Source organism: Pristiophorus japonicus, chromosome 3 (genome assembly GCF_044704955.1).
Source record: "Pristiophorus japonicus isolate sPriJap1 chromosome 3, sPriJap1.hap1, whole genome shotgun sequence".
Taxonomy (NCBI): domain Eukaryota; kingdom Metazoa; phylum Chordata; class Chondrichthyes; family Pristiophoridae; genus Pristiophorus; species Pristiophorus japonicus.
The window spans coordinates 295,988,276-296,014,782 of NC_091979.1; the positions used below are offsets into that span (position 1 = coordinate 295,988,276).

A 26,507-nucleotide genomic window follows, 5' to 3' on the forward strand; every position below is an offset into this window, starting at 1 on the left:
CCCTGCCAATCTGACCCATCAAACCCTTCCAATCTGACCCCTCAAACCCTTCCAATCTGACCCGCCAAACCCTGCCAATCTGACCCACAAAACCCTGCCAATCTGACCCACCAAACCCTGCCAATCTGATCCAGCAAACCCTGCCAATCTGACCCACCAAACCCTGCCAATCTGACCCACCAAACCCTGCCAATCTGACCCACCAAACGCTGCCAATCTGACCCACCAAACCCTGCCAATCTGACCCACCAAACCCTGCCAATCTGACCCACCATACCCTGCCAATCTGACCCACCATACCCTGTCAATCTGACCCACCAAGCCCTGCCAATCTGATCAATACCCTGCCAAGCTGACCCACCAAACCCTGCCAATCTGACCCACCAAACCCAGCCAATCTGACCCACCAAACCCTGCCCCTCTGACCCACCAAACCCTACCAATCTGACCCATCAAACCCTGCCAATCTGACCCACCAAACCCTGCCAATCTGACCCATCAAACCCTGCCAATCTAATCCACCAACCCTGCCAATCTGACCAACCAAACCCTGCCCCTCTAACCCATCAGACCCTGCCAATCTGACCCACTAAACCCTTCCAATATGACCCACCAAACCCTGCCAATCTGATCCACCAAACTATGCCAATCTGACCATCAAACCCTGCCAATCTGACCCACCATACCCTGCCAATCTGATCCACCAAGCCCTGCCAAACTGACTCCCCCAAACCCTGCCAATCTGACCCACGAAACCCTGCCAATCTGACCCACCAAGCCCTGCCAATCGGACCCACCAAGCCCTGCCAATCTGACCCACCAAATCCTGCCAATCTGATCCATTAAACCCTGCCAATCTGACCCAGCAAACCCTGCCAATCTGACCCACCAAACCCTGCCAATCTGACCCACCGCACCCTGCCAAGCTGACCTACCAAACCCTGCCAATCTGATTCATTAAACCCTGCCAATCTGACCCAGCAAACCCTGCCAATCTGACCCACCAAACCCTGCCAATCTGATCCACCAAACCCTGCCAATCTAAACCAACGCACCCTGCCAAGCTGACCTACCAAACCCTGCAAATCTGATTCATCAAACCCTGCCAATCTGATCCACCAAACCCTTCCAATCTGACCCACCAAACCCTGCCAATCTGATCCACCAAACCCTGCCAATCTGACCCATCAAACCCTGCCAATCTGACCCACCAAACCCTGCCAATCTGATCCACCAAACCCTGCCAATCTGACCCACCAAACCCTGTCAATCTGACCCATAAAATCCTGCCAATCTGACCCACCAAACCCTGCCAATCTGATCCACCAAATCCTGCCAATCTGACCCACCAAACCCTGCCAATCTGATCCACCAAACCCTGCCAATCTGATCCACCAAACCCTGCCAATCTGACCCATCAAACCCTGCCAATCTGACCCACCAAACCCTGCCAATCTGAACCATCAAACCCTGCCAATCTGATCCACCAAACTCTGCCAATCTGACCCATCAAACCCTGCCAATCTGACCCACCAAACGCTGCCAATCTGACCCACCATACCCTGCCAATCTGACCCACCATACCCTGCCAATCTGACCCACCAATCCCTGCCAATCTGACCCACCAAGCCCTGCCAATCTGATCAATAATACCCTGCCAAGCTGACCCACCAAACCCTGCCAATCTGAACCACCAAACCCAGCCAATCTGATCCATCAAACCCTGCCAATATGATCCATCAAACCCTGCCAATCTGCTCCACCAAACCCAGCCCATCTGACCCACCAAACCCAGCCCATCTGACGCGACAGACCCTGCCAATCTGACCCACCAAACCCTTCCAATCTGACCCATCATACCCTGTCAATCTGATCCACCAAACCCTGCCAAACTGGCCCCCCCAAACCCTGCCAATCTGACCCACCAAACCCTGCCAATCTGACCCACGAAACCCTGCCAATCTGATCCACCAAACCCAGCCAATCTGATCCACCAAACCCTGCCAAACTGGCCCCCCCAAACCCTGCCAATCTGACCCACCATAACCTGCCAATCTGACCCACCAAGACCTGCCAATCTGATCAATAATACCCTGCCAAGCTGACCCACCAAACCCTGCCAATCTGACCCACCAAACCCAGCCAATCTGACCCACCAAACCCTTCCAATATGACCCACCAAACCCTGCCAATCTGATCCACCAAACTATGCCAATCTGACCCATCAAACCCTGCCAATCTGACCCACCATACCCTGCCAATCTGATCCACGAAACCCTGCCAAACTGACCCCCCCAAGCCCTGCCAATCTGACCCACCAAGCCCTGCCAATCTGACCCACCAAATCCTGCCAATCTGATCCATTAAACCCTGCCAATCTGACCCAGCAAACCCTGCCAATCTGACCCACCAAACCCTGCCAATCTGACCCACCGCACCCTGCCAAGCTGACCTACCAAACCCTGCCAATCTGATTCATTAAACCCTGCCAATCTGACCAAGCAAACCCTGCCAATCTGACCCACCAAACCCTGCCAATCTGATCCACCAATCCCTGCCAATCTGACCCACCGCACCCTGCCAAGCTGACCTACCAAACCCTGCAAATCTGATTCATCAAACCCTGCCAATCTGATCCACCAAACCCTTCCAATCTGACCCACCAAACCCTGCCAATCTGATCCACAAACCCTGCCAATCTGACCCATCAAACCCTGCCAATCTGACCCACCAAACCCTGCCAATCTGATCCACCAAACCCTGCCAATCTGACCCACAAAACCCTGCCAATCTGACCCACAAAATCCTGCCAATCTGACCCACCAAACCCTGCCAATCTGATCCACCAAATCCTGCCAATCTGACCCACCAAACCCTGCCAATCTGATCCACCAAACCCTGCCAATCTGATCCACCAAACCCTGCCAATCTGACCCATCAAACCCTGCCAATCTGACCCACCAAACCCTGCCAATCTGAACCATCAAACCCTGCCAATCTGATCCACCAAACTCTGCCAATCTGACCCATCAAACCCTGCCAATCTGACCCACCAAACGATGCCAATCTGACCCACCATACCCTGCCAATCTGACCCACCATACCCTGCCAATCTGACCCACCAATCCCTGCCAATCTGAACCACCAAACCCAGCCAATCTGACCCACGAAACCCTGCCAATCTGACCCACCAAACCCAGCCAATCTGACGCGACAGACCCTGCCAATCTGACCCACCAAACCCTTCCAATATGACCCACCAAACCCTGCCAATTTGACCCATCAAACCCTGCCAATCTGACCCATCATACCCTGTCAATCTGATCCACCAAACCCTGCCAAACTGGCCCCCCCAAACCCTGCCAATCTGACCCACCAAACCCTGCCAATCTGACCCACGAAACTCTGCCAATCTGATCCACCAAACCCAGCCAATCTGATCGACCATACACTGCCAATCTGACCCACCAAATCCTGCCAATCTGAACCACCATACCCTGCCAATCTGACCCACCAAACACTGCCAATCTGACCCACCATACCCTGCCAATCTGACCCACCATAACCTGCCAATCTGACCCACCAAGACCTGCCAATCTGATCAATAATACCCTGCCAAGCTGACCCACCAAACCCTGCCAATCTGACCCACCAAACCCAGCCAATCTGACTCACCAAACCCTTAAAATATGACCCACCAAACCCTGCCAATCTGATCCACCAAACCATGCCAATCTGACCCACCAAACCCTGCCAATCTGATCCACCAAACTCTGCCAATCTGATCCACCAAACTCTGCCAATCTGACCCACCAAGCCCAGCCAATCTGACCCACCAAACCCTGCCAATCTGACCCACCAAACCCTGCCAATCTGATCCACCAAACCCTGCCAAGCTGACCTACCAAACCCGGCCAATCTGACCCACCAAACCCTGCCAATCTGATCCACCAAACCCTGCCAATCTGATCCACCAAACCCTGCCAATCTGATCCACCAAACCCTGCCAATCTGACCCACCAAACCATGCCCCTCTGCCCCATCAGACCCTGCCAATCTGACCAACCAAACCCTTCCAATATGACCCACCAAACCCTGCCAATCTGATCCACCAATCCCTGCCAATCTGACCCATCACACCCTGCCAATCTGATCCACCAAACCCTGCCAATCTGATCCACCAAACTCTGCCAATCTGACCCACCAAGCCCAGCCAATCTGACCCACCAAACCCTGCCAATCTGACCCACCAAACCCTGCCAATCTGATCCACCAAACCCTGCCAAGCTGACCTACCAAACCTGGCCAATCTGATCCATCAAACCCTGCCAATCTGATCCACCAAACTCTGCCAATCTGACCCATGAAACCCTGCCAATATGATCAATAATACCCTACCAAGCTGACCCACCACACACTGCCAATCTGACCCACCAAACCCTGCCAATCTGACCCACCAAACCCTGCCAATCTGGCCCACCAAATTCTGCCAATCTGACCTACCAAACCCTGCCAATCTGATCCATCATACCCTGCCAATCTGATCCACCAGACCCTGCCAATCTAACCCATCAGAGCCTGCCAATCTGACCCACCAAACCGTGCCAATCTGATCCACCAAACCCTGCCAATCTGACCCACCAAACCCTGCCAATCTGGTCCACCAAACCCTGCCAATCTGACCCATCAAACCCTGCCAATCTGACCCACCAAACCCTGCCAATCTGATCCACCAAACCCTGCCAATCTGACCCACCAAACCCTGCCAATCTGACCCACAAAATCCTGCCAATCTGACCCACCAAACCCTGCCAATCTGATCCACCAAATCCTGCCAATCTGACCCACCAAAACCTGCCAATCTGATCCACCAAGCCCTGCCAATCTGATCCACCAAACCCTGCCAATCTGACCCATCAAACCCTGCCAATCTGACCCACCAAACTCTGCCAATCTGACCCACCAAGCCCAGCCAATCTGACCCACCAAACCCTGCCAATCTGACCCACCAAACCCTGCCAATCTGATCCACCAAACCCTGCCAAGCTGACCTACCAAACCTGGCCAATCTGATCCATCAAACCCTGCCAATCTGATCCACAAAACTCTGCCAATCTGACCCATGAAACCCTGCCAATATGATCAATAATACCCTACCAAGCTGACCCACCACACACTGCCAATCTGACCCACCAAACCCTGCCAATCTGACCCACCAAACCCTGCCAATCTGGCCCACCAAATTCTGCCAATCTGACCCAACAAACCCTGCCAATCTGACCTACCAAACCCTGCCAATCTGATCCATCATACCCTGCCAATCTGATCCACCAGACCCTGCCAATCTAACCCATCAGAGCCTGCCAATCTGACCCACCAAACCGTGCCAATCTGATTCACCAAACCCTGCCAATCTGATCCACCAAACCCTGCCAATCTGATCCACCAAACCTTGCCAATCTGACCCACCAAACCCTGCCTCTCTGACCCATCAGACCCAGCCAATCTGACCCACCAAACCCTTCCAATATGATCCACCAAACCCTGCCAATCTGATCCACCAAACCCTGCCAATCTGACCCATCAAACCCTGCCAATCTGATCCACCAAACTCTGCCAATCTGACCCCCCATACACTGCCAATCTGATCCACGAAAACCTGCCAATCTGACCCACAAAATCATGCCAATCTGATCCACCAAACCCTGCCAATCTGATCCACCAAACCCTGCCAATCTGACCCATCAAACCCTGTCAATTTGACCCACCAAACCCTGCCACTCTGACCTACCAAACCCTGCCAATCTGAATCCATCAAACCCTGCCAATCTGACCCATCAAACCCTGCTCATCTGACCCACCAAACCCTGCCAATCTGACCCACCAAACCCTGTCAATCTAATCCACCAAACCCTGCCAATCTGACCCACCAAACCCTGCCAATCTGACCCACCAAACCCTGCCAATCTGATCCACCAAACTCTGCCAATCTGATCCACCAAACCCTTCCAATCTGATCGACCAAACCCTGCCAATCTGACACACCAAACCCTGCCAATCTGACCTACCAAACCCTGCCAATCTGATCCACCAAACCCTGCCAATCTGACCCACCAAACCCTGCCCATCTGACCCACCAAACCCGGCCCATCTGACCCATCAAACCCTTCCAATCTGACCCACCAAACCCTGCCAATCTGACCCATCAAACCCTGCCAATCTGACCCACCACACCCTGCCAATCTGATCCACTAAAACCTGCCAAACTGACCCACCAAATCCTGCCAATCTGATCCACCAAACCCTGCCAATCTGATCCACCAAACCCTGCCAATCTGACCCATCAAACCCTGTCAATCTGACCCACCAAATCCTGCCAATCTGATCCACCAAACCCTGCCAATCTGATCCACCAAACCCTGCCAATCTGATCCACCAAACCCTGCCAATCTGACCCATCAAACCCTGTCAGTTTGACCCACCAAACCCTGCCACTCTGACCTACCAAACCCTGCCAATCTGAATCCATCAAACCCTGCCAATCTGACCCATCAAACCTTGCCCATCTGACCCACCTAACCCTGCCAATCTGACCCACCAAAACCTGTCAATCTGATCCACCAAACCCTGCCAATCTGACCCACCAATCCCTGCCAATCTGACCCACCAAACCCTGCCAATCTGATCCGCCAAACCCTGCCAATCTGACCCATCAAACCCTGCCAATCTGACCCATCACACCCTGCCAATCTGATCCACCAAACCCTGCCAAACTGACCCACCAAACCCTGCCAATCTGACCCACCAAACTCTGCCAATCTGATCCACTAAAACCTGCCAATCTGATCCACCAAACCCTGCCAATCTGATCCACCAAACCCTGCCAATCTGACCCATCAAACCCTGTCAATCTGACCCATCAAACCCTGCCAATCTGACCTACCAAACCCTGCCAATCTGATCCGCCAAACACTGCCAATCTGACCCGTCACACCCTGCCAAGCTGGCCTACCAAACCCTGCCAATCTGATCCATCAAACCCTGCCAATCTGATCCACCAAACTCTGCCAATCTGATCCACCAAACCCTGCCAATCTGACCCATCAAACCCTTCCAATCTGATCGATAAAACCGTGCCAATCTGACCCACCAAACCCTGCCAATCTGATCCACCAAACTCTGCCAATCTGACCCACCAAGCCCTGCCAATCTGATCCACCAAACCCTGCCAATCTGACCCATCAAACTCTTCCAATCTGATCGATCAAACCCTGCCAATCTGACCCACCAAACCCTGCCAATCTGATCCACCAAACCCTGCCAATCTGACCCAACAAACCCTGCCCATCTGACCCACCAAACCCTGCCCATCTGACCCATCAAACCCTTCCAATCTGACCCACCAAACCCTGCCAATCTGACCCATCAAACCCTGCCAATCTGACCCACCACACCCTGCCAATCTGATCCAACAAACCCTGCCAAACTGACCCACCAAACCCTGCCAATCTGACCCACCAAACCCTGCCAATCTGATCCACCAAACCCTGCCAATCTGACCCACCAAACCCTGCCAATCTGACACACCAAACCCTGCCAATCTGGTCCTCCAAACCCTGCCAATCTGACACACCAAACCCTGCCAATCTGGTCCTCCAAACCCTGCCAATCTGACCCAACAAACGCTGCCAATCTGACCCACCAAACCCTGCCAATCTGACCCATCAAACCCTTCCAATCTGACCCATCAAACCCTTCCAATCTGACCCGCCAAACCCTGCCAATCTGACACACAAAACCCTGCCAATCTGACCCACCAAACCCTGCCAATCTGACCCACCAAACCCTGCCAATCTGACCCACCAAACGCTGCCAATCTGACCCACCAAACCCTGCCAATCTGACCCATTATACCCTGCCAATCTGACCCACCATACCCTGCCAATCTGACCCACCATACCCTGCCAATCTGACCCACCATACCCTGCCAATCTGACCCACCAAGCCCTGCCAATCTGATCAATACCCTGCCAAGCTGACCCACCAAACCCTGCCAATCTGACCCACCAAACCCAGCCAATCTGACCCACCAAACCCTGCCCCTCTGACCCACCAAACCCTACCAATCTGACCCATCAAACCCTGCCAATCTGACCCACCAAACCCTGCCAATCTGACCCATCAAACCCTGCCAATCTAATCCACCAACCCTGCCAATCTGACCGACCAAACCCTGCCCCTCTAACCCATCAGACCCTGCCAATCTGACCCACTAAACCCTTCCAATATGACCCACCAAACCCTGCCAATCTGATCCACCAAACTATGCCAATCTGACCCATCAAACCCTGCCAATCTGACCCACCATACCCTGCCAATCTGATCCACCAAGCCCTGCCAAACTGACTCCCCCAAACCCTGCCAATCTGACCCACGCAACCCTGCCAATCTGACCCACCAAGCCCTGCCAATCTGACCCACCAAGCCCTGCCAATCTGACCCACCAAATCCTGCCAATCTGATCCATTAAACCCTGCCAATCTGACCCAGCAAACCCTGCCAATCTGACCCACCAAACCCTGCCAATCTGACCCACCGCACCCTGCCAAGCTGACCTACCAAACCCTGCCAATCTGATTCATTAAACCCTGCCAATCTGACCCAGCAAACCCTGCCAATCTGACCCACCAAACCCTGCCAATCTGGTCCACCAAACCCTGCCAATCTGACCCATCAAACCCTGCCAATCTGACCCACCAAACCCTGCCAATCTGATCCACCAAACCCTGCCAATCTGACCCACCAAACCCTGCCAATCTGACCCACAAAATCCTGCCAATCTGACCCACCAAACCCTGCCAATCTGGTCCACCAAATCCTGCCAATCTGACCCACCAAAACCTGCCAATCTGATCCACCAAACCCTGCCAATCTGATCCACCAAACCCTGCCAATCTGACCCATCAAACCCTGCCAATCTGACCCACCAAACCCTGCCAATCTGAACCATCAAACCCTGCCAATCTGATCCACCAAACTCTGCCAATCTGACCCATCAAACCCTGCCAATCTGACCCACCAAACGCTGCCAATCTGACTCACGATACCCTGCCAATCTGACCCACCATACCCTGCCAATCTGACCCACCAATCCCTGCCAATCTGACCCACCAAGCCCTGCCAATCTGATCAATAATACCCTGCCAAGCTGACCCACCAAACCCTGCCAATCTAAACCACCAAACCCAGCCAATCTGATCCATCAAACCCTGCCAATATGATCCATCAAACCCTGCCAATCTGCTCCACCAAACCCAGCCCATCTGACCCACCAAACCCAGCCCATCTGACGCGACAGACCCTGCCAATCTGACCCACCAAACCCTTCCAATATGACCCACCAAACCCTGCCAATTTGACCCATCAAACCCTGCCAATCTGACCCATCATACCCTGTCAATCTGATCCACCAAACCCTGCCAAACTGGCCCCCACAAACCCTGCCAATCTGACCCACCAAACCCTGCCAATCTGACCCAAGGAACCCTGCCAATCTGATCCACCAAACCCAGCCAATCTGATCCACCAAACCCTGCCAAACTGGCCCCCCCAAACCCTGCCAATCTGACCCACCAAACACTGCCAATCTGACCCACCATACCCTGCCAATCTGACCCACCATAACCTGCCAATCTGACCCACCAAGACCTACCAATCTGATCAATAATACCCTGCCAAGCTGACCCACCAAACCCTACCAATCTGACCCACCAAACCGAGCCAATCTGACCCACCAAACCCTTCCAATATGACCCACCAAACCCTGCCAATCTGATCCACCAAACCATGCCAATCTGACCCATCAAACCCTGCCAATCTGACCCACCATACCCTGCCAATCTGATCCACGAAACCCTGCCAAACTGACCCCCCCAAGCCCTGCCAATCTGACCCACCAAGCCCTGCCAATCTGACCCACCAAATCCTGCCAATCTGATCCATTAAACCCTGCCAATCTGACCCAGCAAACCCTGCCAATCTGACCCACCAAACCCTGCCAATCTGACCCACCGCACCCTGCCAAGCTGACCTACCAAACCCTGCCAATCTGATTCATTAAACCCTGCCAATCTGACCCAGCAAACCCTGCCAATCTGACCCACCAAACCCTGCCAATCTGATCCACCAAACCCTGCCAATCTGACCCACCGCACCCTGCCATGCTGACCTACCAAACCCTGCAAATCTGATTCATCAAACCCTGCCAATCTGATCCACGAAACCCTTCCAATCTGACCCACCAAACCCTGCCAATCTGATCCACCAAACCCTGCCAATCTGACCCATCAAACCCTGCCAATCTGACCCACCAAACCCTGCCAATCTGATCCACCAAACCCTGCCAATCTGACCCACCAAACCCTGCCAATCTGACCCACAAAATCCTGCCAATCTGACCCACCAAACCCTGCCAATCTGATCCACCAAATCCTGCCAATCTGACCCACCAAACCCTGCCAATCTGATCCACCAAACCCTGCCAATCTGATCCACCAAACCCTGCCAATCTGACCCATCAAACCCTGCCAATCTGACCCACCAAACCCTGCCAATCTGAACCATCAAACCCTGCCAATCTGATCCACCAAACTCTGCCAATCTGACCCATCAAACCCTGCCAATCTGACCCACCAAACGATGCCAATCTGACCCACCATACCCTGCCAATCTGACCCACCATACCCTGCCAATCTGACCCACCAATCCCTGCCAATCTGACCCACCAAGCCCTGCCAATCTGATCAATAATACCCTGCCAAGCTGACCCACCAAACCCTGCCAATCTGAACCACCAAACCCAGCCAATCTGATCCATCAAACCCTGCCAATATGATCCATCAAACCCTGCCAATCTGCTCCACCAAACCCAGCCCATCTGACCCACCAAACCCAGCTCATCTGACGCGACAGACCCTGCCAATCTGACCCACCAAACCCTTCCAATATGACCCACCAAACCCTGCCAATTTGACCCATCAAACCCTGCCAATCTGACCCATCATACCCTGTCAATCTGATCCACCAAACCCTGCCAAACTGGCCCCCCCAAACCCTGCCAATCTGACCCACCAAACCCTGCCAATCTGACCCACGAAACCCTGCCAATCTGATCCACCAAACCCAGCCAATCTGATCGACCATACACTGCCAATCTGACCCACCAAATCCTGCCAATCTGAACCACCATACCCTGCCAATCTGACCCACCAAACACTGCCAATCTGACCCACCATACCCTGCCAATCTGACCCACCATAACCTGCCAATCTGACCCACCAAGACCTGCCAATCTGATCAATAATACCCTGCCAAGCTGACCCACCAAACCCTGCCAATCTGACCCACCAAACCCAGCCAATCTGACCCACCAAACCCTTCCAATATGACCCACCAAACCCTGCCAATCTGATCCACCAAACCATGCCAATCTGACCCATCAAACCCTGCCAATCTGACCCACCATACCCTGCCAATCTGATCCACGAAACCCTGCCAAACTGACCTCCCCAAACCCTGCCAATCTGACCCACCAAACCCTGCCGATCTGACCCACCAAATCCTGCCAATCTGACCCACAAAGCCCTGCCAATCTGACCCACCAAACCCTGCCAATCTGATCCACCAAACCCTGCCAATCTGACCCATCACACCCTGCCAAGTTGACCTACCAAACCGTGCCAATCTGATCCATCAAACCCTGCCAATCTGATCCACCAAACCCTGCCAATCTTACCCATCTAACCCTGCCAATCTGATCCACCAAACCCTGCCAATCTGATCCGCCAAACCCTGCCAATCTGACCCACCAAACCCTGCCAATCTGATCCACCATACCCTGTCAATCTGATCCACCAAATCCTGCCAAACTGACCCCCCCAAACCCTGCCAATCTGACCCACCAAACCCTGCCAATCTGACCCACGAAACCCTGCCAATCTGATCCACCAAACCCAGCCAATCTGATCCACCATACACTGCCAATCTGACCCATCAAATCCTGCCAATCTGAACCACCAAACCCTGCCAATCTGACCCACCAAACACTGCCAATCTGACCCAACATACCCTGCCAATCTGACCCACCAAGCCCTGCCAATCTGATCAATAATACCCTGCCAAGCTGTCCCACCAAACCCTGCCAATCTGACCCACCAAACCCAGCCAATCTGACCCACCAAACCCTGCCAATCTGACCCACCAAACCCTGCCAATCTGGCCCACCAAACCCTACCAATCTGACCCACCAAACCCTGCCAATCTGACCCACCACACCTGCCAATCTGACCTACCAAACCCTGCCCCTCTGACCCATCAGACCCTGCCAATCTGAACCACCAAACCATTCCAATATGACCCACCAATCCCTGCCAATCTGATCCACCAAACCATGCCAATCTGACCCATCAAACCCTGCCAATCTGACCCACCATACCCTGCCAATCTGATCCACCAAACCCTGCCAAACTGACCCCCCCAAACCCTGCTAATCTGACCCACCAAACCCTGCCAATCTGATCCACCAAATCCTGCCAATCTGACCCACCAAGCCCTGCCAATCTGACCCACCAAACCCTGCCAATCTGATCCACCAAACCCTGCCAATCTGACCCACCACACCCTGCCAAGTTGACCTACCAAACCCTGCCAATCTGATCCATCAAACCCTGCCAATCTGATCCACCAAACCCTGCCAATCTTACCCATCTAACCCTGCCAATCCGGTCCTCCAAACCCTGCCAATCTGACCCAACAAACCCTGCCAATCTGACCCATCAAACCCTTCAAATCTGACCCATCAAACCCTTCCAATCTGACCCGCCAAACCCTGCCAATCTGACCCATCAAACCCTGCCAATCTGACCCACAAAACCCTGCCAATCTGACCCACCAAACCCTGCCAATCTGATCCACCAAACCCTGCCAATCTGACCCACCAAACCCTGCCAATCTGACCCACCAAACCCTGCCAATCTGACCCCCAAACCCTGCCAAGCTGACCCACCAAACCCTGCCAATCTGACCCACCAAACCCTGTCAATCTGACCCACCAAACCCTGCCCCTCTGACCCACCAAACCCTACCAATCTGACCCATCAAACCCTGCCAATCTGACCCACCAAACCCTGCCAATCTGACCTACCAAACCCTGCCAATCTGATCCATCAAACCCTGCCAATCTGACCCACCAAACCCTGCCAATCTGATCCACCAAACTCTGCCAATCTGACCCACCAAGCCCTGCCAATCTGATCCACCAAACCCTGCCAATCTGACCCATCAAACTCTTCCAATCTGATCGATCAAACCCTGCCAATCTGACCCACCAAACCCTGCCAATCTGATCCACCAAACCCTGCCAATCTGACCCAACAAACCCTGCCCATCTGACCCACCAAACCCTGCCCATCTGACCCATCAAACCCTTCCAATCTGACCCACCAAACCCTGCCAATCTGACCCATCAAACCCTGCCAATCTGACCCACCACACCCTGCCAATCTGATCCAACAAACCCTGCCAAACTGACCCACCAAACCCTGCCAATCTGACCCACCAAACCCTGCCAATCTGATCCACCAAACCCTGCCAATCTGACCCACCAAACCCTGCCAATCTGACACACCAAACCCTGCCAATCTGGTCCTCCAAACCCTGCCAATCTGACACACCAAACCCTGCCAATCTGGTCCTCCAAACCCTGCCAATCTGACCCAACAAACGCTGCCAATCTGACCCACCAAACCCTGCCAATCTGACCCATCAAACCCTTCCAATCTGACCCATCAAACCCTTCCAATCTGACCCGCCAAACCCTGCCAATCTGACACACAAAACCCTGCCAATCTGACCCACCAAACCCTGCCAATCTGACCCACCAAACCCTGCCAATCTGACCCACCAAACGCTGCCAATCTGACCCACCAAACCCTGCCAATCTGACCCATTATACCCTGCCAATCTGACCCACCATACCCTGCCAATCTGACCCACCATACCCTGCCAATCTGACCCACCATACCCTGCCAATCTGACCCACCAAGCCCTGCCAATCTGATCAATACCCTGCCAAGCTGACCCACCAAACCCTGCCAATCTGACCCACCAAACCCAGCCAATCTGACCCACCAAACCCTGCCCCTCTGACCCACCAAACCCTACCAATCTGACCCATCAAACCCTGCCAATCTGACCCACCAAACCCTGCCAATCTGACCCATCAAACCCTGCCAATCTAATCCACCAACCCTGCCAATCTGACCGACCAAACCCTGCCCCTCTAACCCATCAGACCCTGCCAATCTGACCCACTAAACCCTTCCAATATGACCCACCAAACCCTGCCAATCTGATCCACCAAACTATGCCAATCTGACCCATCAAACCCTGCCAATCTGACCCACCATACCCTGCCAATCTGATCCACCAAGCCCTGCCAAACTGACTCCCCCAAACCCTGCCAATCTGACCCACGCAACCCTGCCAATCTGACCCACCAAGCCCTGCCAATCTGACCCACCAAGCCCTGCCAATCTGACCCACCAAATCCTGCCAATCTGATCCATTAAACCCTGCCAATCTGACCCAGCAAACCCTGCCAATCTGACCCACCAAACCCTGCCAATCTGACCCACCGCACCCTGCCAAGCTGACCTACCAAACCCTGCCAATCTGATTCATTAAACCCTGCCAATCTGACCCAGCAAACCCTGCCAATCTGACCCACCAAACCCTGCCAATCTGGTCCACCAAACCCTGCCAATCTGACCCATCAAACCCTGCCAATCTGACCCACCAAACCCTGCCAATCTGATCCACCAAACCCTGCCAATCTGACCCACCAAACCCTGCCAATCTGACCCACAAAATCCTGCCAATCTGACCCACCAAACCCTGCCAATCTGGTCCACCAAATCCTGCCAATCTGACCCACCAAAACCTGCCAATCTGATCCACCAAACCCTGCCAATCTGATCCACCAAACCCTGCCAATCTGACCCATCAAACCCTGCCAATCTGACCCACCAAACCCTGCCAATCTGAACCATCAAACCCTGCCAATCTGATCCACCAAACTCTGCCAATCTGACCCATCAAACCCTGCCAATCTGACCCACCAAACGCTGCCAATCTGACTCACGATACCCTGCCAATCTGACCCACCATACCCTGCCAATCTGACCCACCAATCCCTGCCAATCTGACCCACCAAGCCCTGCCAATCTGATCAATAATACCCTGCCAAGCTGACCCACCAAACCCTGCCAATCTAAACCACCAAACCCAGCCAATCTGATCCATCAAACCCTGCCAATATGATCCATCAAACCCTGCCAATCTGCTCCACCAAACCCAGCCCATCTGACCCACCAAACCCAGCCCATCTGACGCGACAGACCCTGCCAATCTGACCCACCAAACCCTTCCAATATGACCCACCAAACCCTGCCAATTTGACCCATCAAACCCTGCCAATCTGACCCATCATACCCTGTCAATCTGATCCACCAAACCCTGCCAAACTGGCCCCCACAAACCCTGCCAATCTGACCCACCAAACCCTGCCAATCTGACCCAAGGAACCCTGCCAATCTGATCCACCAAACCCAGCCAATCTGATCCACCAAACCCTGCCAAACTGGCCCCCCCAAACCCTGCCAATCTGACCCACCAAACACTGCCAATCTGACCCACCATACCCTGCCAATCTGACCCACCATAACCTGCCAATCTGACCCACCAAGACCTACCAATCTGATCAATAATACCCTGCCAAGCTGACCCACCAAACCCTACCAATCTGACCCACCAAACCGAGCCAATCTGACCCACCAAACCCTTCCAATATGACCCACCAAACCCTGCCAATCTGATCCACCAAACCATGCCAATCTGACCCATCAAACCCTGCCAATCTGACCCACCATACCCTGCCAATCTGATCCACGAAACCCTGCCAAACTGACCCCCCCAAGCCCTGCCAATCTGACCCACCAAGCCCTGCCAATCTGACCCACCAAATCCTGCCAATCTGATCCATTAAACCCTGCCAATCTGACCCAGCAAACCCTGCCAATCTGACCCACCAAACCCTGCCAATCTGACCCACCGCACCCTGCCAAGCTGACCTACCAAACCCTGCCAATCTGATTCATTAAACCCTGCCAATCTGACCCAGCAAACCCTGCCAATCTGACCCACCAAACCCTGCCAATCTGATCCACCAAACCCTGCCAATCTGACCCACCGCACCCTGCCATGCTGACCTACCAAACCCTGCAAATCTGATTCATCAAACCCTGCCAATCTGATCCACGAAACCCTTCCAATCTGACCCACCAAACCCTGCCAATCTGATCCACCAAACCCTGCCAATCTGACCCATCAAACCCTGCCAATCTGACCCACCAAACCCTGCCAATCTGATCCACCAAACCCTGCCAATCTGACCCACCAAACCCTGCCAATCTGACCCACAAAATCCTGCCAATCTGACCCACCAAACCCTGCCAATCTGATCCACCAAATCCTGCCAATCTGACCCACCAAACCCTGCCAATCTGATCCACCAAACCCTGCCAATCTGATCCACCAAACCCTGCCAATCTGACCCATCAAACCCTGCCAATCTGACCCACCAAACCCTGCCAATCTGAACCATCAAACCCTGCCAATCTGATCCACCAAACTCTGCCAATCTGACCCATCAAACCCTGCCAATCTGACCCACCAAACGATGCCAATCTGACCCACCATACCCTGCCAATCTGACCCACCATACCCTGCCAATCTGACCCACCAATCCCTGCCAATCTGACCCACCAAGCCCTGCCAATCTGATCAATAATACCCTGCCAAGCTGACCCACCAAACCCTGCCAATCTGAACCACCAAACCCAGCCAATCTGATCCATCAAACCCTGCCAATATGATCCATCAAACCCTGCCAATCTGCTCCACCAAACCCAGCCCATCTGACCCACCAAACCCAGCTCATCTGACGCGACAGACCCTGCCAATCTGACCCACCAAACCCTTCCAATATGACCCACCAAACCCTGCCAATTTGACCCATCAAACCCTGCCAATCTGACCCATCATACCCTGTCAATCTGATCCACCAAACCCTGCCAAACTGGCCCCCCCAAACCCTGCCAATCTGACCCACCAAACCCTGCCAATCTGACCCACGAAACCCTGCCAATCTGATCCACCAAACCCAGCCAATCTGATCGACCATACACTGCCAATCTGACCCACCAAATCCTGCCAATCTGAACCACCATACCCTGCCAATCTGACCCACCAAACACTGCCAATCTGACCCACCATACCCTGCCAATCTGACCCACCATAACCTGCCAATCTGACCCACCAAGACCTGCCAATCTGATCAATAATACCCTGCCAAGCTGACCCACCAAACCCTGCCAATCTGACCCACCAAACCCAGCCAATCTGACCCACCAAACCCTTCCAATATGACCCACCAAACCCTGCCAATCTGATCCACCAAACCATGCCAATCTGACCCATCAAACCCTGCCAATCTGACCCACCATACCCTGCCAATCTGATCCACGAAACCCTGCCAAACTGACCTCCCCAAACCCTGCCAATCTGACCCACCAAACCCTGCCGATCTGACCCACCAAATCCTGCCAATCTGACCCACAAAGCCCTGCCAATCTGACCCACCAAACCCTGCCAATCTGATCCACCAAACCCTGCCAATCTGACCCATCACACCCTGCCAAGTTGACCTACCAAACCGTGCCAATCTGATCCATCAAACCCTGCCAATCTGATCCACCAAACCCTGCCAATCTTACCCATCTAACCCTGCCAATCTGATCCACCAAACCCTGCCAATCTGATCCGCCAAACCCTGCCAATCTGACCCACCAAACCCTGCCAATCTGATCCACCATACCCTGTCAATCTGATCCACCAAATCCTGCCAAACTGACCCCCCCAAACCCTGCCAATCTGACCCACCAAACCCTGCCAATCTGACCCACGAAACCCTGCCAATCTGATCCACCAAACCCAGCCAATCTGATCCACCATACACTGCCAATCTGACCCATCAAATCCTGCCAATCTGAACCACCAAACCCTGCCAATCTGACCCACCAAACACTGCCAATCTGACCCAACATACCCTGCCAATCTGACCCACCAAGCCCTGCCAATCTGATCAATAATACCCTGCCAAGCTGTCCCACCAAACCCTGCCAATCTGACCCACCAAACCCAGCCAATCTGACCCACCAAACCCTGCCAATCTGACCCACCAAACCCTGCCAATCTGGCCCACCAAACCCTACCAATCTGACCCACCAAACCCTGCCAATCTGACCCACCACACCTGCCAATCTGACCTACCAAACCCTGCCCCTCTGACCCATCAGACCCTGCCAATCTGAACCACCAAACCATTCCAATATGACCCACCAATCCCTGCCAATCTGATCCACCAAACCATGCCAATCTGACCCATCAAACCCTGCCAATCTGACCCACCATACCCTGCCAATCTGATCCACCAAACCCTGCCAAACTGACCCCCCCAAACCCTGCTAATCTGACCCACCAAACCCTGCCAATCTGATCCACCAAATCCTGCCAATCTGACCCACCAAGCCCTGCCAATCTGACCCACCAAACCCTGCCAATCTGATCCACCAAACCCTGCCAATCTGACCCACCACACCCTGCCAAGTTGACCTACCAAACCCTGCCAATCTGATCCATCAAACCCTGCCAATCTGATCCACCAAACCCTGCCAATCTTACCCATCTAACCCTGCCAATCCGGTCCTCCAAACCCTGCCAATCTGACCCAACAAACCCTGCCAATCTGACCCATCAAACCCTTCAAATCTGACCCATCAAACCCTTCCAATCTGACCCGCCAAACCCTGCCAATCTGACCCATCAAACCCTGCCAATCTGACCCACAAAACCCTGCCAATCTGACCCACCAAACCCTGCCAATCTGATCCACCAAACCCTGCCAATCTGACCCACCAAACCCTGCCAATCTGACCCACCAAACCCTGCCAATCTGACCCCCAAACCCTGCCAAGCTGACCCACCAAACCCTGCCAATCTGACCCACCAAACCCTGTCAATCTGACCCACCAAACCCTGCCCCTCTGACCCACCAAACCCTACCAATCTGACCCATCAAACCCTGCCAATCTGACCCACCAAACCCTGCCAATCTGACCTACCAAACCCTGCCAATCTGATCCATCAAACCCTGCCAATCTAATCCACCAAACCCTGCCAATCTGACCGACCAAACCCTGCCCCTCTAACCCATCAGACCCTGCCAATCTGACCCACTAAACCCTTCCAATATGACCCACCAAACCCTGCCAATCTGATCCACCAAAATATGCCAATCTGACCCATCAAACCCTGCCAATCTGACCCACCATACCCTGCCAATCTTATCCACCAAGCCCTGCCAAACTGACTCCCCCAAACCCTGCCAATCTGACCCACCAAACCCTGCCAATCTGACCCACCAAGCCCTGCCAATCTGACCCACCAAGCCCTGCCAATCTGACCCACCAAATCCTGCCAATCTGATCCATTAAACCCTGCCAATCTGACCCAGCAAACCCTGCCAATCTGACCCACCAAACCCTGCCAATCTGATCCACCAAACCCTGCCAATCTGACCCACCGCACCCTGCCAAGCTGACCTACCAAACCCTGCCAATCTGATCCATCAAATCCTGCCAATCTGATCCACCAAACCCTGCCAATCTTACCCATCTAACCCTGCCAATCTGGTCCTCCAAACCCTGCCAATCTGACCCATCAAACCCTGCCAATCTGACCCACCAAACCCTGCCAATCTGAGTCATCAAACCCTTCCAATCTGACCCGCCAAACCCTGCCAATCTGATCCACCAAACCCTGCCAATCTGACCCATCAAACCCTGCCAATCTGACCTACCAAACCCTGCCAATCTGACCCACCAAACCCTGCCAATCTGACCCACAAAATCCTGCCAATCTGACCCACCAAACCCTGCCAATCTGATCCACCAAATCCTGCCAATCTGATCCACCAAACCCTGCCAATCTGATCCACCAAACCCTGCCAATCTGACCCATCAAACCCTGCCAATCTGACCCACCAAACCCTGCCAATCTGAACCATCAAAACCTGCCAATCTGATCCACCAAACTCTGCAAATCTGATCCATCAAACCCTGCCCATCTGACCCACCAAACCCTGCCAATCTGATCCACCAAGCCCAAGCAGCTCTGCACTATTTGCTGTTCCCTGGTTTGCCCTGTTTGGATGTAGGTGTGGGAAGTTTGGGAAAGGGCTGCTATTTGTGCTGTTACTCAGAACGCCGGGATTTTTGAACATCAGCAACTTGAATCGTATAAAAATGAATGAGAACACGGATTTAAACTTTAAATGCGGCCTCTGGTCCAAGGTATGACGTGTCCAGCATCACAGGTGAAATGCGAGATGCCTGCTTTGAGCTTTACTTTGAAACAAAGCTGCCTGGTGACCTCCAGCCTCTGTGGTTACTCACCGCCTTTCTGGAGGTGCTCGGCTGCTCCCCAGTATTTCAGCCTGAACTTGGCGGGGTCCTCGGTGTTGTTGAAGGTGCCCATCATTTCGGCGCACACGATCCACTCCCTGCAGTAATAAAAGGACAAGGTACAGAGCTGGTGGTTAGAACAGAGGGGAAGAGGAGGCTGGCGCTCAGTAAAGGCTGGCCTGGGGCAAGTGCTTACGGCAATAGGGTGACCAGTCCCGTCGCTTTGGCGGTCATCGTCTCGTTTTCAATCTTGAACTCGGCGTGGATGTTACTCTCCAGAAAAATGCCCTCCGGGTCTTTCTTTGCGAACGCGTACCATTTCCCTGCGTACTGTAAGAGAAAGGGCGGAGGGTTAGGGGAGATGACCATCGCCTGCGAACACCAGACTCACCAACTTACCCGGCTCTTGTTGAAGTTTTCCTTCACTTGGAAATTGCTCACGACGCAGTCGGACTTGGCGAAGCAACTGGAAATGGAAAGCAGGCCAACCAGGAGCCCCACGATCTTGCACTGTAGCATCGTCCTTCAGAGTCTCTATAGTAAAACAGTCACACAATGAGACAAATCCTCCTAGACCTGGTTCCAGCTGCTGCCACTGTCCTCTTAAATACCAAACTAATCTTGTGCTTACCGTCAAGAGTGTGTGCTACAAATCTCAATTCACTCGTATTAAAATCTCAATCGAAATCGGGATTTACCTTTAATCCAGTTGTGAATAAAACGCTGCGAGCAACTTTCACGAACAGTTAGTTGGCTCCCTACACCTTTATATACACCGATCGCCCCCACCCCCCCATCCTGTGTCGTCTATCTTTCGTAATCTGTCCTTCCCTCCCCCACCCAAACAGGGAACATCGTTGGAATGTAAATCATTGACAGAGACCCTGTTCTCAACAGTTACTTAGCAATTGATCGTCTTCCCAGTCCACCCACCACGCACAACACAGTGCTGCTTTGTTCACATTCACTTAACTCCATGAAAGATTCTCAGAATGATGCTGGATTGCTGAGTAAAGTTATGATTCTCCAGATGTATGCTGCTCACGTCTGACAGCCATAGACAGAAGAATGAGGAGGTGCCTGCTTCTTGACAAAACGCAGATGCTCTCCAAATGTCTGTGACGGTTAAATAGTTGCTTTCACAACAATTTTCCTTGTACAAACCCCTTTCCCTTGCACAATACTTTATATTCCACAAATAACTGGCACCAATGTTGACAGCTCTTCCCTGTGCAGCGGTCACAGATGTTTGTGAGGCTTGCTGGAAACTGGCTCGGTGCCATATACTGCAATGTTGCACTTTGTTCGAGTGGAATATATTTGTTAAAACGATGTTATCTGCACGCTGGCTTTAGTTTTGCAAGTAAATTTATTCTGGAACAAAAGGTTTATCAAGTTCAATGGGCCTCTGAGTTTATTTGCCAACTTGTTTTAATTGCATGATTCGATAGGGTCCGCGCCACAAAATTAAATAAATGTTATCTTTCATTACCAGTAGGGCTGAAGTGATTCGTTGGACTTTCGGCTTATATCCGCCCATTTAGTGCCCATATAACCTCCAAGATTCTCTTTACCGCTCATAATTGATTAAAAGTGTAAAGTACCACCCGATTATCACCGGCAGTACTTTCGGCATACAATTACCGCCGGGAATGAGCTAAACCGCCCGCCCATTTAAAAATAAATCTGATGTCATCACTTGTGTACCGTCAAAAAGACTGTTTATAATGGAAAGTACCGCCCAAAATACCACCCAAATTATTGCCAAGCATTTTGCCCATGTACCGCCCAAATGATCGCCTGCCCAAAAAGACGCTCAAAAAAGCTGCACTCACCTGACCTTAACCCGACAGTATGGACACCATTTTGTAAATCAGAGGAAGTTTAATAAAAGGCTGCTTCAAGTTGATGGGAGCATCGAAGTATTTTGTGAGTGATTTTAAGGGCGTTTTAAAACTTTGACAATCATCTACTCACATTGCGGTTAATTTTGAGTTTATATTGTGTTTGTTCAGGACAATTCAAGAGTTTTGAAGACAGATTAGGCCATTTATAGTAATGGGGCCTGTAATTTCTCAGCCAGTATTGAAGACTACTCACATGCGGTAGAATAGAGATGGGAGAAGGTTCATTGAAGAGCATTATGTGCCCAATCAAAGAGGTGGCAGACTGCTGAGGAGGAGGAGACTTTACACCAACGCACTTACAGGGATAAGCGATCATACCTGAACCTGTCCAATAAAACGTGCGTTAGCAGGCTGCGCTTCCGAAAAGAGGTCATCAGTGAGCTATGCCAGCTCATTAGGGCAGACCTGCAACCTACCAGCACCATCAGGACCACACGGCCCATTGAGGTTAAGGTGACTGTAGCACTTTCCTTCTATGCATCAGCCTCAGCTGGTGACATATTGCTGCATTCGACAGGTGACTGAAGCCCTTTGCGCATGTAGGATGGACTTTATAAACTTCCCAATGACCAGGGAGGCACAGAGTGAGAAGGCTTTAGGATTCTCGAGAATAGCAAACATCCCCAAGGTGCAGGGTGCAATAGACCGTACACACATCGCCCTGCGAGCACCTTTAGAGGATGCAGCGGTTTACCATAACCGAAAGGAATTCCACCCCCTGAATGTGCAGCTCGTTGTCGACCACAAGCAAATAATCATGGCATTAAATGCAAATTTTCCAGGTAGCATTCATGATGCGCACATCTTGAGTGAAAGCACTGTCTCTGATCTGTTTAAGAGTCAGCCACAAGGTTTCTAGGGGATAAAGGATATGGCCTTGCCAGCTGGCTCATGACCGCTCCCCGCCCCCCCCTCCCCCCCCGCCGCTAAAGACTCAGACAGAAGCTGAAAAGCGCTACAATGAAAGCCATATAGCTACACGCAATATCGTCGAAAAGACAATTGGAGTGCTGAAGCAGTGCTTCAGATGCCTGGACCACTCAGGAGACAACCTACAATACCACCCTTAGCAAGTCGCTGAGTTCATTGTGGTGTGATGCATGTCACATAACTTAGCTATCAGGAGGGGACAAGAATTGCCAGATGGGACTGCCGGTCCACCTGAGGAGAGAGGGGAGGCAAAAGAGGAGGAGGTGGAGCACCTCGGGGAGGACAATCAGCCTGGCGATGAACCCATGCCCCCACCCCTCCTCCTACACCACAGGAAAAGCTCCATGGTAGTTATGCAGCTACAAGACTGTTGCGTCAGCAGCTCGTAAATGAATGTTTGCGTGAAGTTACGTTGGTGACTGTTACGTTATGAGTCATCCTTGCCTGGCATGGCCATTGTTTGCAACCTTTGTATTGATGTTTAACCTTATAATTAGAAGACACTACATGACAATTGTAAAGTTAAATAAAAATCTTTAATGATTTAACACTTGAAGTAAAAAATTTTTAAACAAACTGTGTAAAAAAACATATACATTAAATAAATAATTTCCCCACTACCCCCAACAGTCAACACATTTTTAATAACAACAATAACAATAACCACTCCCAATCAGTCAACAATTTTAATAACAATAAAAAGAATAACAAGAATAAGGACCAAGAATAAGAATTGGACTGCGAAGCAGAGATTTTCCAATCAGGCTTAAGAGGATATTGTGTGAATTCATGTAGTACCATCAGTTGCAACGAATGGGGGATTTACATTCTAACCAGCTGTCTCGTATCCAAATGAACCAGTTACAAAATGGACCTCGGTTATTTAGTGCTTGTACAATATACTATCACGATATCACTACAGGGATCATGCAGCCACTGAACAACACTGACTTTCAATGGTCTCGCCCCTCTTTATCTCTGTAATGTCCTCCAGCCCTAAAATCTTCCAAGAACTCAGGGTATCTCCAACTCTAGCCTCTTGTCTATTACCCACAACCTTTGCCCCACTGTTGGCAACAGAGGCTTCAGCCATCTAGGCCCTAAGTTGTGGAATCCCCTCTCTAAAAATCTCTGTCTCTCCATCTCTCCTCCTTTGAGAACCCCTTTAAAACCTACTTCTTTGAATAGGCTTTTAGTCACCTGTCCTAATATCACCCTCGCTAGTGTCAGCTGTGGCTCAGTTGGTAGCATATTCACCTCGAGTCAGAAGGTTGTGGGTTTAAGTCCCACTCCAGGGACTTGAACACATAAATCTAGGCTGACATTCCAGTGCAGTACTGATGGAGTGCTGCACTGTCGGAGGTGCTGTCTTTCGGATGAGATGCTAAACCGTGGCCCCGTCTTTGCTCTCAGGTGGATGTAAAAGATCCCATAGCACTAGTTTGAAGACAAGCAGGGGAGTTATTCCTGGCCAATATTTATCCCTCAATGAACATAACAAAAATTAATTATATGGTCATTATCACATTGCTGTTTGTGGGAGCTTGCTGTGCACAAATTGGCTGCTACATTTCCTACATTACAACAGTGACTACAAAAGTACTTAATTGGCTGTAAAGTGCTTTGAGACGTTCGGTGGTTGTGAAAGGCACTATATAAATGCAAGTCTTTCTTTTCTTTCTCCCTGACTCTCAATTTTTGTCTGATTACCCTCCTGTGAAGCCCCTTGGGCATTTTCTTATGTTAGACACTATATAAACACAAGTTGTTGCTCACTGGGAATGCTGACAGTTGGGAAGACTGAATTTTAAAAACTTGTCTTCCTGGCCAAGTTGCTGGTCTTAAACAATCGGATGAATTTAAATGTGGATGTTGCAGCATGGGACCCATTGGCTGGAACCTGTGGCAAAAAAAGAAAGTAAAAGTAGCATGTATTTTTGTATATTACACCGAGGCATGTGGCAAACTACAAAAATGAAAGTATGTGTTATGATCGCAATAATAAAAATCAATAAAGTATTTTAAATATTATAGGTTATAATCTATTAAAGTTGTACTGCCTTCCTGAAAACTTATTTGCTGAACCACTTTTTCTATTTAGAAGAGAAGCAGAAGAGTTGTGCATGATTTTCATAATGCTGTTACTTTTCCATCTAGCACCACCCTACCTGTTAGGGCATTGGCTTGAGGGTTAACCAGAGCCAAGTACGAGGAACCATGGGGCTAGAAACATAGAAACATAGAAACTAGGTGCAGGAGCAGGCCATTCGGCCCTTCGAGCCTGCACCACCATTCAATAAGATATTAACACAGTCTTTTACAAATTGAGATGGTCCGGTGTTTTACGCTCCCAGGTTGACTGTCTCAGTTCAACTCCAGCCTTGGGTGAGTGTTCAGAGTCTGTTGTGACTGATGGCTGGGTGGCTGACCTGGTGGGAGCAGCAATGGTCATGTCAGGGATTGAAAGTCCATTTTCATTGAACATGTCAGTGATTGAAAGTCCCGATTCATTGATGATCACTGAGTCCTCTGATGACGGGGGGTAGGTTGGTTAGTTGTCGATTGTCCCTTTCTCCGCCTGTTCCGGTTTTTCTTTGTGCCGCAGCTTTGTCTGATCCATGTGTTTCCTGCACGTTTGCCCATTTTTGAGCTTGACAATAAATACTCTGTTGCCCTCCTTGGCCATGATAGTACCAGCGATCCACTTGGGACCCTGACCATAATTCAGAACATATATAGGATCATTTACAGAAATATCGCGTGACACAGCTATGCAATCGTGATACCCTTGCTGACTTTGTCTTCTATATTCAACATGATTATTCAAGTCAGACCTCTCTTCATCATTAGTTCAGCAGGCGAAACCCCGGTAAGCATGTGGTCTTGTCCTGTAACTAAGCATGACAGGCGGGTCTGCAGTGACCCTTGGGTTACTTGCTTCATACTCTGCTTTATGATTTGGACAGCACGTTCTGCTTGCCCATTGGATGCAGGTTTGAATGGTGCTGACCTTACATGTTTGATACCATTG

General features: G+C 51.5%; 1 protein-coding gene across 5 annotated transcripts in view; it reads right to left on the bottom strand.

The window, feature by feature from the left end:
* Positions 1-25,364, bottom strand: part of rbp4 (retinol binding protein 4, plasma) — a 121,222-nt gene extending 95,858 nt beyond the window's left edge. For 2 of the 5 annotated variants that reach the window (XM_070876829.1, XM_070876825.1), the window contains exons 1-4: positions 21,271-21,357; positions 21,039-21,173; positions 20,836-20,969; positions 20,631-20,737 (exon numbers count right to left, since the gene is read on the bottom strand). In XM_070876829.1, coding sequence (XP_070732930.1) covers positions 20,631-20,737; positions 20,836-20,969; positions 21,039-21,158 — 361 coding nt within the window. In that variant the 5' untranslated portion in view covers positions 21,159-21,173; positions 21,271-21,357. Of the gene's footprint in view, positions 1-20,630; positions 20,738-20,835; positions 20,970-21,038; positions 21,174-21,270; positions 21,445-21,612; positions 21,742-25,252 lie in introns of those variants that run through there. The other 3 variants (XM_070876828.1, XM_070876826.1, XM_070876827.1) reach the window with 3 other exon arrangements.
* Between the last annotated feature and the right edge of the window lie 1,143 nt (positions 25,365-26,507).